General features: G+C 36.6%; 1 protein-coding gene and 1 long non-coding RNA gene across 2 annotated transcripts; one reads left to right on the top strand and one right to left on the bottom strand.

Annotated features, from left to right (window-relative positions):
- Positions 1–252: 252 nt before the first annotated feature.
- Positions 253–11,398, bottom strand: LOC140753283 (uncharacterized). Its single transcript, XR_012103553.1, has 2 exons — positions 11,195–11,398; positions 253–576 (listed from the first exon to the last, which is right to left on the bottom strand). It is a non-coding gene; the product is annotated as an uncharacterized LOC140753283 (long non-coding RNA).
- A 366-nt stretch (positions 11,399–11,764) lies between these two features.
- Positions 11,765–15,736, top strand: LOC140753456 (uncharacterized). The gene is made up of 6 exons (XM_073088065.1): positions 11,765–11,962; positions 12,388–12,555; positions 12,929–13,080; positions 13,722–13,918; positions 14,303–14,525; positions 14,951–15,736. Exons 1-6 carry the CDS (start codon positions 11,877–11,879, stop codon positions 15,178–15,180), a joined length of 1,056 nt encoding a protein of 351 aa, XP_072944166.1. The 5' UTR covers positions 11,765–11,876; the 3' UTR covers positions 15,181–15,736.

Consider the following 15,736-nt stretch of genomic DNA (forward strand, 5'->3'; position numbering starts at 1 on the left):
AAGATTGCTGTAATGTAGGTCTCATATGCGTTGATACCGCTGAGGAATAAATTGGAATACCACGTGTGTCACTCCTTTACTAACCTCTAAACCAGAACACAGTGACGCTCCCTTACGTACAAGCTCTTGAAAAACTAATATTAGTAAATTAGCTAAATGAATAGTAATGAATTCCTTTACAGTTAAATTAAATCTGATACCCAGATTGTACAGGAACAATGTAAACAATTGTTAATACATATACGACTAAAATCGGAAAATAAAACAACTTTTTTATTATTACTTATTTACAAGGACAACGGTATGTTAATCAACGTTGACTTATAAAAATTATATAAAGCTAATTATTATCTTTCAATTTTCCTAAAGTTGCTTATAAAGTATAACAGCTAAGTAAGCTTTTATGACTTGGTAATGAAAATGTTCAAGCTTCACTTCAAATTCGGTCGCTCTTAGCTCGTTACGTCAGACCATTAAGTTAAAAACTTCTTTGACGAGGGACTTCTATGCACTGAACGAGATGAGCTCTCATCGGGCTTCAAATTTTATTAAATCTTCTATCATTCTTCAATTCTGCTGAAATTTTAAATAAATATTATATAATTGACTATTAGGTAAGTTGATTGAGATTACTTCACAACATCCGCTACCAATATGTGTGATGGTATGTATTTTAAACCATGCAGTATGTACCACGCTCCCTCCTACAAAAGTTTGCTGCAGATGCAAGAAACTAAAATATACATCCACCATTTTTTGTTTAACATACTGCACGGCTTAAAATATATACTATCAACGATATTGGTAGCGAGTTGTTGCGAAGGCATTTTATTCCTAACTTAATAGCGTGGATTTCCAAAGTAACGCCTGTTACAATTAACTATAAAACTGACTATATTAGTAATATATATTATAATGTTATCTACTACAAATATATTAAAGCCCCAGACTACAGTTACTTTCAATTATAATATAATCTATTCAAATAACGAACGACACTAAAGCGTAATGATATTCCACTTTCAGTTATATCAGAGCTTACAGCAATACTCATTGAAGGCGGTTAATCGAATTATCATGCCCCTCGGCCACGCTCAGCGCTCCCATGGTTTATATTAGGTATAGTCGTTTTATTTAAAAACGGTTACGTAAACGATATTTGGTTGTTATATCGATAGAGACTGGTTCCTTCATCGATATCAAAAGCGTAGCTCGCTACCGATGTTGAGTTAATAGCGTCAGTTGCAAACGGTTGGCAAACGTATTTGCTTTTTCGCATAATATTCTCCTTATTACTTTTATCGTGTCTTTTTCACTTTAACCAGTGTAGAATGTCGAACAGCTACGTAAGTATATGATTAATCATTGTTTTACTTTTGCATTTTGTTACTTGCTTTGGTTATTTCACAAAAACTTTATTATAACAGTTGGCTAGCGTATCGATATGGTAATATAAATACGAGTACTAAAACGGTTTTTAGTAACGGTGTGATATATCGGACCCGTCTAGTTCGTACTCGTAATTGTCGTGATAGTGAAAGTGGTATCATTCGTTATCTAAGGTCATACACCTATCGTCTATTGTGTATCGTAAACTGATCGGATCGTTCGACTCTGACCTTACATAATCCTTTTACCCACTCTCGGAAGCAACACACGGATCTAATTTATTATAATACCGCCGAAATACATAATGTTCAATCTATCCGTTGATTGTGCTGTCTAGAATCAAAACGTGCAGTTCATAACTATAAAAGAATAACGAGCGTGATGATAAGCATTTCTCTGCGAATTAAAGATAGAAGTATAGCAAAGATTTGTTATTATCTTATTATATCGATTTTCACTAGAATGGCTTATATAGACGGTTTACAGTAATATTTTCACATATCAAAACCACATTTCAAATTTGCTACACCAGCCGTGTCAGACGAAACAAATCTCGCTCCAAATATAGCGTAGCCTCCAATAAAGTTGAATAGCTAAACAAAACTAACGAGAAAACCTCTACACAGAGAGAACACAGCATTCCTAGCGCGTCACTCGTACGGCGTAGCGTCATCCGCATTGAATAGGGTCGTTTTATTGATGTGCGAAAGACCCAGTTAACCAATCGAACACAATGGAAGATGTACCTACTGGAACTATATATCGATAATATCGAACTTAAAGTGTCGATATTTATATCAATATTAACAATATAGCCGAAACGATATTTTCATATCGAAAAATATGGAAATATAGAAAATTATATAGTTAGAAACTACTAAATTTGCGAAAAAAAGGTTGCTAAAAAGTAATAATCTTTTAAATTGGCAGCGGAAATAAAGGTTATAAAATCGATATTAATATCGATAAGTATTAATAATTTCTCTACCTTGCATCCCTACATAAACCGTAAGTCTGATACGAAGTGAAACGTTTAGATACAATCGTTCGACGTGCCGTGCTCGTCTTATTGTCGTGTCGTGTGCAGTGACGGCCGGTGTTCCTGGAACGTTGCTTATTGCTGGATAGGGCGACTCCGCTAATTTTAAACCGGCGCGGCTCCGCGTTCCACACATGCCTGCATTCGGGCCCGGATTGTGGTGTTGTGGAGGCACTAGGACAATGAAGGAGTGGAGGCCTCTAATTTACCGAATTTAAAGAAACATTTTTTTCGGCAAGTTTTTATAAAATAGTGCCACTAAATAAAATTTGTATTGAATAACAAATAATACTGTTTAGAAAAAAACACTTTAAATTTACAGACCCGTTCAAATTTGTTTTATTTTTGTCTATCTTAGGAGCCCTTCTCTACAGGAGGCCCCGGGAAAATAGCCCAGTGCTCTTCCCTAAATCCGACTCTGTATGCACTTTAGCCACAACCGACAACACGTTGTTCCGAGAACATGTCGCGTCAAACTCGTTCGTATCTTTTTAAGACGAGTTCAAATGGTCTCGATTTTTTCCAGGCCAAAGCCAGCCTCTAGCGTGATTAATAGACCTTGATAAGTATTAATAGAGATCTGTTTACTGCGACATTAGTAGATAATTACTTGACGACGGGTTTTGTGCCGTGTTGTCCTGAACTATTTTATTTCTATTATAAAAGTAGCAATCGAGAATGCAGTCCACCTGTCGGTATGTGGTCACTTTCGCTTAAGGACGTCTATAATCAATCTTGGATAGAGTAACAGTCCTGTCTAAGGTGTGACTAGCCCTGAGGACTATATTAGAACGCCTCGTGTAAGTTCAGTCCCTTACTACATTCTTCGAACAAGAACGGAGCAGCGCTACGCTGCTGTTATAAGGCAGAAATAGATATGACGACAGTGTCTCTGGAGACGAACCGCGAAAGGTCCTACCGCCTTCAAATAAAAACCACCTTTCTCGTTTATGATCAAAATATTCCTTGTTGTAGCAAACTGTTAATATAACAACGTAACGAAACACACGTTTACGATCGCGTGCGCAAGCAATTTCCCGTTAAAAAGACGGCAAAAGATTAGTTACGGGTGCCACCATTTACGCAACGAACTAAGAGACATCTGCATAATATCGGCGGAAATAATCCCTAACACGTAATGCTATTGTTAAGTACAAGAGGTGTTGTTACATGAAAGAAGATGAAAAAGCGGTAAGCGCTTCACTAGAATATGTTAATTAACTTTCGTTTCATTTACAAAAACAAGCCACAGCTTCTCTCTGAACATAGTTCAGTTAAGTTATCAAGTGTTAAAAGTAAAAGTACAAAAAACTGGACTTAAAAATAATTACCTGAAAAAAGAATTAATGGAGTCTATTATTCTATTACTCTCACAATTTAGACGAATCCATTGACTCCTCAATTGTTAAAAGCCCTCAAGCCGTTTGAGTTGTGCCGAAGAAAGAGACCTACGTTCAAAAACATTAGCCTTCGGTGGTGTATACTAAAAAACAAGCTTTTTTTATAATATAGGGGTAGCAGACGAGCATGCAGTCCACTTGATGGTAAGAGGCTACTGCCGCCCATGGACATCTGTAATCAACCTCAGATAGGATTAGATATTCCTACCTGAGGTCGGCCACAGATGCGCCTCTACCCCTGAGGACTGAGCTGGAACGCCTCGGAAAAGTCTCCATTACCACACCCTTCAAAACGGAACACAGCAGCGCCTAAAAATGCTGTTCTTAGGTAGAAATAGGTGTGGCGGTGGTGTCGCCAGAGTCGAACCACAAAGGGTTCTACCACCTTCAACTATATAAAACAAGCTCTATAAAGCACATAGTTCAATCAATCAAGTGTTTACGTTCAATGTATCTATAATTAGAACTGAGTTGACCTTAAAAGCTATATTTGAAACAAAAGAGTATGTTGTTCGCATAACTGTGGCATGATCTCAATAAATATACTGTAATGGCTTAGATTTCGTGATACGATCCATGTAAGACCGAAACAATCCTATCTGTGCCACTGTAACATAGAGTAACTAACTAAATAGGCTCCTAATGCTAGATTTTTTGGTAATAACAGTACAGAATTAATCAGTCATTTCAGTTGAAAAGATTCTATATAAATCTATTTACTCCTACATAATATGTAATTGCTTAATTTGAGAAGCGAAGTTTAAAAGCAAATGCAATTCTTACATGCAGTTCGAATCTAAGCTGGGGGTGTAGTATTTAAAACGTAAACACGTTACAATTCGTGTGCGTATTAGAAATTAATTACCACTTGTTTAAATAGGGACACATTGTAAGAAATCGTGCCTGATAGATAGCTCTTCCTTAATGTTCTCAAACCCTTAAGTGTTAACGGTCTAAACCTCTAAAAGGACAAATGCGTCTTAGTACAGAACGTGAAGATACAATTTTTTTTGTAAATTTCCTTAATATTATTGCAAAAAAAAATTGCATATAATAGTATATTTAATAATCTATTTTACTGGCCACTATTTGAAACTTATGAATTAAAAAAAAAACATCAAAAATAAAGCTCTAGCTAAAAATTATGTTTTAAACATTTACTCTGCAAATAATTCGTCCTATATAACAACAAACATGAGACGGGATCCGATCTGATGTGACGGTCTCACGTTACACAAAAAGAGATGGCACGATAATGTAGGAGTCTATTTTGCTACTTCGTCTATACACTAAACGGAGTAACTCGCGTGTACGTGATTGGTATTTGGTTTCCAAATCCAGAATGAAACGTCGAGCAAGCTTTAACCACAATGAACAAGGCTATTGCAATTATTGACACGCTAATTTGGTACTCTACTTATACGTCGATAATGTAGACCATTTTATGTATTGTCAGTGGCGTAACGTGGGCACTGGTCTCAATTCACGGCCCAAGGAATAGGTCAGCGAAAAAAAAATACATTATGCTAACGACTATAACTATGGATTTTATTCAGTCAGATAGCTTACCGATATTTTATTTACTAAAATAGTCATTTATATTAAGTTGAAGTTGCAAACGACCATGCAGTCCAACTGAAATCAAGTGGTCAATATCGCTCATGGAATTCCAGCCAACTCCTTATAAAATACGGATTCTGCCTGAAGCTGATCACAAGTGCATTGTCACTTTTAGAGGATAAGAAGATCACATCATATGTAAGACAACTGGCATCCAAACACTACCACCAAAACGCCAAGAACTGCTATACAAATAGGCACTGACTAGAAGAAAACTTTAAAATTTGTTATTTGTAAAGTTTTGTACCGCTGAGGTGGCCGGCCCCGAATCTGCCCCAAGCACCTCTTTGCATTGTTGAGACCTATTGTTTCCTTCATGAACATACTTCAAGTAGTACGAAAACCGCATAAAAATGCTAAACCTAAACAAGTAAGTAATAAAGCTTGCTCTATATAGGCAACAGCTCCAGGAAATGACGAAATAAGCCGCCTAGAGCGACGAACTTATGAATACAGTTTCCGACAATACATCATACCTACAAGTGTTTGCAATGTGTGTTTCTGTTAATAGTGTAGTTAAGAACACGTACGTAATAATGTAGGAAAGCATGCAACTTACTCTTTAGGGACAACAACGGAAGTGTTATTATGAGGTAGCTAAATGTTTACCAGGTATCAGGTAAATTGAATGTCTGTTTCCTACTTCCAAAATATTGCTAGTTATAACCAAATAATAACACACAATGATGTTTTGGTAGCAGCAGATTCATTCATAGTGCTGAAGGAAGTATCCCAAGGAAAGGTCGCAATGACATACATTAATAAGCGTTTCCTATGTGGAACAGGAAATGTACGTCGAAGCTCTCGCGGAATTCTCTGCATTGGCGATAGATTAATCAAGATACACGTCTGAAACTGGTAGCTTATACTCAAGACGAGAGATTGTTGACGAGATGTAAGCCAAATTTCTTATCTACCTACATATATTTAAGGAAATTATAATATTTCACTTGCTATGTACAGAAATGAAAATGCAAATTTGCGATTACACAGCTACACCTATATCTCACATTCATCTACTAATTAGCGCTGCTGGGACTGGGTTTGAAGAACGGAATTGAAGGGTGTGGTGCTTAACGCATACTTGGTTATAGAAAAACTTCTAATATTGTTCTCTCAGGCAATCATATAATTGCGAGAATGTGTTTGAAATTAGTGACGGTCGCACATAAGCGGGAAGGAATAAGTAAAAGGATGTAGCGTCTAAGTTTTCTACATCCGTTTTCTACTTTCATAACATAAAAAACAGTTCATAAAAGGCAACAAAAACGACGCCAAGATTACGGTATCTGTCCCGAATCCATTTACTTACTAAAGTTACAAATTACACTTCGCCCACACAAAGTGCTGTCTTTAGTCGTCAAGCCTTATTCGAGAACAATGGTCGAGAATATTTCGTGGACACCATTTCGGCCTCATTTCATCTATTTTTATGAAGTTATTTCAAACACAAACAAGAGACCAAGATGCTTGTTTTACTAAAAATTGGCGTCAAGCTTAAAAAATCCCAGCCTCTTTCATAACCACTTCCGCATGCTTTAGCCTAAATTCGTAAATGATAATCAAAGCGAATGACCCAAAAATAAAAATAGTCGACATGTCACATCAAAATATTTTCTGTAGAATACCGATTGCGTTAAATCGTTTTTAATGGGTCACGAGAATCACAACGGAAGGAAACAACTTTTCTTTAGGCCTTCCATCAAGAGATTGCAGGCCTCCAGGTGTCCCTTTATCCGGGAAATTCAATATCAAAATCCCTATACCCAGTGATTGGTTCCGCTGATAAGCGGGAAGAATTACGTAATCAGGATTAGATTTGACGGTCTTCGTTTAGTGGTCGGTGAATGCTAGCTTATGAGCTCTCTTGGAAGCGGGCGGCTGTCGTGTGAATCGTATGCAATCAAAAAGTAAACATAAATATCTACGAAATAAAACCTCGTATTACTTAAGTAAATATTTTAATTATGTTTGATAAGGTCATGGAACAAAAATCTAGTTTTGATTGTTCCGTGGGTATGGCGCTCTTGTTCGAATGTACATAGATATACATTTTCCTTGCTTTTCTTTTCTATGACATTTTCAAACAATACTACTGTGCACACGGATTGGAACTTTCACTTATTTTCAGATTTTTTTACACGCATTTATTAATTATTGGAAAAAACCTGAGTGAAGAGGGACTTGATAGAGCCAATCAGAATGTATTTTACTCACTTTTCACAGGACCGCTTACTTACATAAAACCCACCTAAGTATTACGGGTCTATTATATTATTTCGTCGTTTACAGAGATGGAGGGAATTTGTGATCTAAACGGTGCGCCAGTAACAGGCAGACGTCGTGTTAAATGCAGCGTGTAATAGGTAGCGACGTCGCACGTGACAGGAGTTTTTCAAGCTTCTCGGAGGCGAGAGTGGTTACTAGAATGTTCTATAGGTAGACTTGAGTAAATTAAACTTTGGTAATAAAAAAACGAGTCAATCCGTTACTGTTTAAGGGAGAGTAAAATGCAGGTAGTCAACAGGATGTGAAATTTTAGAAAAACGAGTCAATCCGGTACCTTCTAAAGGAGATTATACTATAGGTAGTCAAGAGGATCAGAAATTTTAATCTTGTCACCTATGATTTTCCGTAGTTATTTACGTATTAGAAATTAATTAACTCTTGCTTGACGGAACACTTTTTGAGAAAATCTACACGCCTGAGTTCTCTAAAAAGTTCTCAAAAGTATAAGAACTCAATCCACCCTCATTGTATGGTATCCTTACTAATATTATAAATCCGAAACTAACTCTGTCTGTCTGTCTGGTTGTCTCTTCTTCACGCCTAAACCACTGATACAAACACTGGTACAAAGATAGTCTGAGACCCGAGAAAGGACATAGGATAGTTTTTATCCCGAAAATCCCACGGGAACTAGGGATGGCGATTTAAGATCGATTAATCGGAGAATCGATCTGTTGGACCCAAAACATCGACTATTTTAATCGATATTAGTTTTAGATTTAGTTTAGATTATTTTAATCGATAGTATTTTTATCGATATTAAATCGTAAAGTATGCATTTGATCAAGTGATGATCTTTAGCAAAGTTGAAGGTACGAATTATCAGTTTTACGTATGTTAGTATGTTATATTTATTAACGCGGGCGAAGCCGCGTTTAAAAACTAGTGAAGGACTAAAATCCCTTCTCATTATGAAAAGAGAATGAAGGTCATTGTATAAATAGTAAAGGATATATTTTATGAAAATAGTAAAGGACAGTAACCTAATTTTTCATTTTAGAGTTTAATACACTAGTTTCTGTTTTGCTGAATCACAGAAATACCTAGCAAGTCACTGTTCTGTAAATTACGCATGAATCCGCTGAAAACGGGTTTGAGTAAGCGGCAAAGATAATGGTTTGTGGTGATTAACGATTTAACGCTCCAACGAAATAAACAGTAACAGATACTTAGTAGGTGAGATGAGAATGCTTCAGCTCGTTAATAATAATTATACGACGGTTGGAACTGTATAGTTACACTAGCTAGCTACATCTAGCGTTATTATGCTCAATTTAAAGGTGGTGGTATGTGGTTCGACTCCGGCAGCACCACCGTGACACCTAATTCTGCCTCATAACATCAGTGTTAAGCGCTGGAGGCATACTTTTTCGAGGCGTTCCTTAGTTTAGTCCTGAGGTGTAGCGGCGACATCAGGTAGGAATATCTAATCTATCTGGACTTGATTACAGATGTCCATTGGCGGTAGTAGCCACTTACTTAAAACAAAAAAGACTAGGCGGACGCCGACCTTATTTACTCCTTGGCTGACGACTTAGGGAGTATGTACAATACACGAACGACAGTTCCCGGCGACAGTCCGGGGACGTCGCCGCCTATAGTCAGCGACTGACGACCGTCGACAGTGCCAGTGTGACGTTTACCGGATCTTCTCAGTTGAGGTGGCGTTTCGGTCCGATAGTTGTATAAGAAAAAATATTGTAACTGACAATTTGTACGTAAAGCATATACAAAATTAATATATTTCGTTTCACTTTGAATTGAAATACCTCATTCTAGCCCGTGTGTTACCCCTCTTGGTAAAATGTTTCAAAGTTCTTAGATATCATGGAAAAATTAATAATATGTGTAGTTAATGATGACCAGATAGTATCCCATCTACCAGAGATGTAGCTAAAGCTTTCCGCTTCTTATAGAACCGCAAACACCCTTCCCTGGTTCGACCCTATCTTATAAAACTAAGCTACGCTGTGCTGATGCTCAGTCCTATTGATTTATTACTTGGGATATTTAGTATTATTAATTTATTAGGGAAGTTAATAAAATCCCAAATATGTGATACATGTTACATTATGATTTCTCGTTTCCATGGGAAACTTCTGATAAAAAGTATTCTCTTAAACTCATAAAATTCTACTTTTATGGTCCAAAATAATATAAACACTGGTAGTTAATTAAAGTGATGGCTTGCAAGATGTTGCAAGAAACATTTAATTTTACACTGAGGGAGCCAACAAGCAATTTAGTCAATTGTTTAATTATACTAAATTACATAATGGGTTGTCTTTTCAATTACTCTTTGTGCACAACATGTGTTTATATACATTGTTTGTAAGTGCATTATATGCAACTTATATTTTTTATAAAAGGGAAGTAGTAAATGTAGCTGCAGTTAATCCGATGGTAAGTGGCTACTGCCATCCATGGGTATCTGTATTTGCTTGATAAAATTAGAGTTCAACCGGAGGTGAGCCACACATGTGTTCCTCCCCCTGAGGACTAAGTTGTAATGCCTCAGATAAGTATACCATCTTATCAGACCTTACAAACCAGAAGACAGCAGTGTTTAACACTACTGTCATTAAGCAGAAATAGGCGAAGTATTATATAGCAACAATACAATAAAGAACTCGTATTAACATTACTACTTATCCTTTTTTTTTAGACTGCCATCCTTCTCGCTTACTGGACGGTTCGAGCTCACAGTTTTGCCACTCGCAAACCCCGGAAGCTTCCTTCAGGTGCCTCTTACGATAGGCAGGGGATACCGTAGCCCTATTCTAGTCCCAGAACTACAGGGACAATTACTACTTAAACCTACACTCCTCATATTGTGATTATTGAAGTTATAAACTATAATATACAAAGTAGTTATTTGAGGTATTTTTTATAATATAGGAGTTGCAGACAAGCATGCATTTTATCTGGAGGTAAGTGACTGCCGCCCATGGCATCATGGTTAAGGGAACCCTTTGTGGACTGAATCTGTAGCGTAACACCATCACAACTAATTGTACCTCTTAACAGTGGTGTGAAGTGCTACTATCTTAGTTTAAAGTGCTACTATCTTTAGTTTAGAATTTTTTTATGTCTTTCTTGTCACACCCTTGAAGACAAGGTGTGACAAGAAAGACATAAAAAAATTCATACAATATATGTAAAAATTCAAAAGATATTATTTATGGGGAAAAAATTAGCCTTAAACCAGCACAAAAAATTACAATATAGTAAAAAGCGCAGATTTATGGTTTACGAATATTTCTTTGCATCGATGCGGTATTGCGGTTGTTAGGACTTATTTCAAATAGTAAAAAATCATAACATTACACGTATTTTCCCTATCACAACCATTTAAACTATTTATTATAAATATGTAACGTGTGTTTATTTTAAATTAAATTATAATTGATTAGAAACTCATCAATACCTCGTGTAAAATATATTAAGAAATACTCACCATTAAAAATCTGCTGAGGAACACCAAGGAACAGTTGAAAACTAAAATGTTGAATGTTATATTAGTAGAGTTTCATTCAAAAAATATCGGTTTTATTGTTAAACTTCCAAATCTAGCGTAACTGAAATAAACAACACAAATTGACACAGCAAATGCATAGGCATCGCAACAATCTGTCATAGAGATTACGCTAGGCTAGGCATGTCCAATTCAAATCGATTTCTTTATCGAGTCTGAATCGACCGTCCCTTAAAACAACATCGATTTACAATAGCAGTTTACGAAATAAGACTTATTCCTGAAAATAAGTTAAGTTTAAATTGGTTTTTGGTTTATTTGTTAACATAAAAAAGTCACTGTTTCATTTAAGGACACGGCTTTCAACCATAAATATAAAAGCTACAGAAGGAAGATACAATAAGAGTCTCCAGGGTGCCGATTTTCTTCGAGCAGTTCAACAGGGAAGAAGCACCCCCTAATATATACTATATACTAATATAATATCTGTATGATATATTATTTAGCTGTGGTTATGAGAGTGTAGTAATGACATGACTTTGATTTGTCCGTCAAATAACAAAGATGACAAGTTGACAAGTAATAACAATCAATGTATTTTATTTTATAATTAATATTATTAGAAGCGTAAATTCTATTTTCTTCTTATTTAAAATAATATAAAATGGAACCAGACTCCACAACTTATGAAAGCACTTCTAGTGGAAAATCGTCTGATGAGATTTATGTGCCCTTCACCACATGTCCTGGGTTAGTTTATGTATCTCTTCTCTCTTCATATCATTATTATCGTAGTTAAAAGCGAGCATCCAGGCTAATTAATAGTGGCTTCTACCTTAACACTATAGCTATCGCCATTCCACTGTCCCACTGTGCGTACAGGGTCCTCTCAGAACTAGAGAGGCTTAAGCAATAGTCAGTATGCTGGCAGAGTGTTAGACTTTATACAACTTTGAGAATTTTTTTACGAACTCTAGCTCTCTAATTTAATGGTTTCCTTCATCGTTTTTACCCTTCTGACCACTCTGGTTCTGTCACCTTAGAAAATTGTAAATTTGATTCCAAATATCTATGTATAGTAGTGACCACTTAACAATAGATTATAGCTCTTTTGTTTACTACTCTAATGTACTGAAAGTAAAATGCATATTAGAATATAATAACTATTGTTTCAGGAACTTCAACTTCTTCAAGGAATTGGTAACAAACAATGGGAAGAAAAGCTTGGTATGTCAGATAATCCAGAGGCTACAAGACTTTGGACTGCTGGCCACCAGTGTCAGGTGTCCATCGGGACAACCTGATTGTAATGTTGTTTGCAGACAAGCAAGGGTTATAGACAGGTATGTATTTATCACTAATTTGTTAATTAGGTAACTTTACATTTAAATATATACACCAAAATTGAGTATGCCTAAATGAGTTATGTAATTCATTGACATTAATGTAAAAATAATATTATTACATTTGTACATTCAAACAAAATTTAACTAAGGAAGTTACCAATAAATAAGTACATATTAGACATAAATTTATGTTAAAAAAATATCCAAAAACGCTTTAGCTATTAAAATTTTCTTATGATTATTATTAGTCTTAAGATATACCTATACAATATGTATATGTATTGCATGAGAAAATAATAAATTTGTTCAATCATTGCCACTTTCTTAACTTAACCATATACTTAATCCAAACATCTTTTACTAATTGCAGAGTACAGTGGGTGTGCGAGGGTTGTGGCAAGCGACAGCCAATACGCATTGGCTCCTTCTTCTATAGACTGCAATGCTCTATCTTGCAGACTCTGCAGCTAATCCTCGCCTGGTGCGAAGATGCTGACTTGAATTATGCTGTCCAGCACTTTGGTGAGATATTGCATGAAGATTTTATCAAAATTACAAAATGTTTTATTATTCTTTATGTCGACATACAACTGTTTAAAGTACAATAGACGGTGAGAAATATGTGAATTTCCTAGACTGGAGTAAATACAGCATTTCTCCTAGAATTACATTTATTAGATTTCTTGCCTAAGCGGGATTCTAACTTACTCATCAGGGCTAGCAATATATCTTTGGTTGGCTTACGGTAGGCTAGGTAATCTTATACAATGACCACTTACTATCAGGACCACTGTCATTTGCTACTTCGATATCATAACATAATATTGGAATTAAGTGAATAATCATTGTCTATAAATGATTAATTCCTCATAATATGTCTATAACAACAGATTTTTATTAAGATGCAAGATTTAGTTTGCTTGAAAAGATTTTTCAAATTTCTACATATTTAATAATTATACATATGTGTTTTCCATGCAATCATAGTGCAGTATGATCAACGGTAAGTATTTGGATTAGTTAAAATATATTTATCCAATTTAAATCTATTAAAACTTTTTGCTAATTATGTGTTTATGCTGGAAAAAGCTGTATTATCAAGAAATATTATTAACACAGTACATAATTTACAGTAACTTGACAATTAATAATCCCAATTACAGATGTAAAACCGAAAGTAGCAAACTGTATATTTGAGAAGTTGGATGACCTGGCCATACGTGAGTTGAGGAGAGACAAGTTGGGTGGGGAGAATGCAGTGGTGCTCGCCGAGATGTATCCGGATTGCTTGAACAGATTGTCACCGGACACCACCGACCAACCGCACGTTCACAGGATTCTTATGCTAGCTGATACGAAAGTAAGTAAGATGCACTAACATTAAACTAAAAAGATAAAAACAGCAGCACCTTTTTCAACATAAAGCAGTGTTTCACTGGCTTACACACATACGCTACTACTATCTTACTCCTCACATATTTTGAAATTATTTGGACGTAACACAAGCATGTGTCCACTGCTTCAGACTGCTGTCCATGAAATTCTATAATCACATAGAATTGGTGTCTTATCTAAGGTCAATCACATGTGCTACTCCTGAAAACATACATATCAGAGCGCACTGCTGTTTAAGGTATTAAGGTATTTAAGCACATTAGGTAGAAATATATGTATTGATGGTGACTTTGAAGTCTAACCACAGAGGGCTTTACCACCTATTTATAATTTAATTGTGTATTTCCAGCACATTCCAACTAACTACCGGTTTCATGTCATCAGAGAAGACAGTAAGCTACTGGGCTTCGGTGGGGAGACATACTTCTTAAAGACGCAGGTGGAAGAGGCAGTGTCCAGTCTCGTAGAGCCGGGCTCTGTTGTGGTCACTGGGAACAGTGTACCGTCGGTCGAGGGCACCTGGTCACTGCAGCAATTGCAACAGTACTGCGATGTGGATATGCAACATTTTTGTAAGTGTTGTATTTTAATTTCAATGTAGTTTAGTGTCAGGATTCAAATTACAATATTGATATCTGACTTTCAGATGTTACGTATGTGAGTATGAAAAATTTATTGTTATGTATGCTTTGACTGTAAAAAAATAATCATTTGAATAAACTAGTCTAAGAATTAAAAAATACGAACATTTTACCGCCAATAAAACAAGCAAGTTGTCCATCTAATGTCGAAGTGCCACTGCCATCTATAGATATCTGTAATCCACCCTAAAAAGGCTTAGAGTTAAGAGTAGCTGAGGAATGACTTCTCCTGGAGACTTAAGTTGGAACATCTTGTACCCTTTAAACCAAAAACCGTCACCACCTACCTACCACACAGCACCTACCACACGTGTTATAGTCTATTATGTCTTCTTATATCTTTTGTCATGTTCCAGTGAGTTCTCGCATCTGGAGCCAGGCGGTGGTCCTGTGCGGTGCGTCGCGCGAGCTGTGCGCGGGCGCGACGGGCGGCGCGTGCGCGCTGCACGCCCAGCGCTACCTGCACGCCGCGCTCTACCGCCTGCGCACCGCTGGGGATGGCTTCTTCAGACATGTATTGACGCTGATAGCTGCGGAGTTCACGTGCAGTGACGAGAAGATAGCCAGTGTAGTGACTAGTGATTAGTGTCAAAAATTAATATGCAGTGAATGCCAGATAAAGAAGTGGTAAATTCTATATGTCTGTTGATTCGTTGGTTTTGTTGACTTTTGTTTTAACAATATGCTAAATGTAATGTATCAATACCGTATGATATAACAATAATGAAAACGGTTTATGGTATGGGAACCATGTTTAAGCTTTGTCATATCTCCTGAATTTATATCGCTGGGGCCAGGCAGTTACTATGCTATGCGTCGCAGGAGCGCAGGGGCTCGCGCATGCGCACTACACGCACAGGGTTACACACCGTACTCAGCTGTGCAAAGCCTGCGCCCAGCGCTACCTGCACGCAGTGCTCTACCGCCTGCGCACCGCTGGGGATGGCTTCTTCCGGCATGTGTTGACGCTTATAGCTGCGGAGTTCACGTGTAGTGACGAGAAGATAGCCAGTGTAGTGACTAGTGATTAGTGTTAAAAAATTAATATGCATAGGATAAAGAAATGGTAATTTCTATGCATCTGTTGTTTCGTTGGTTTTGTTGACTTTTTTTTTAATATAATATAGAAGTAGCAGACGAGC

This window comes from Epargyreus clarus, unplaced genomic scaffold, assembly GCF_041222505.1.
Source record: "Epargyreus clarus isolate Ecla_fem2 unplaced genomic scaffold, WU_Ecla_fem_2.2 ptg000026l, whole genome shotgun sequence".
Lineage (NCBI taxonomy): Eukaryota > Metazoa > Arthropoda > Insecta > Lepidoptera > Hesperiidae > Epargyreus > Epargyreus clarus.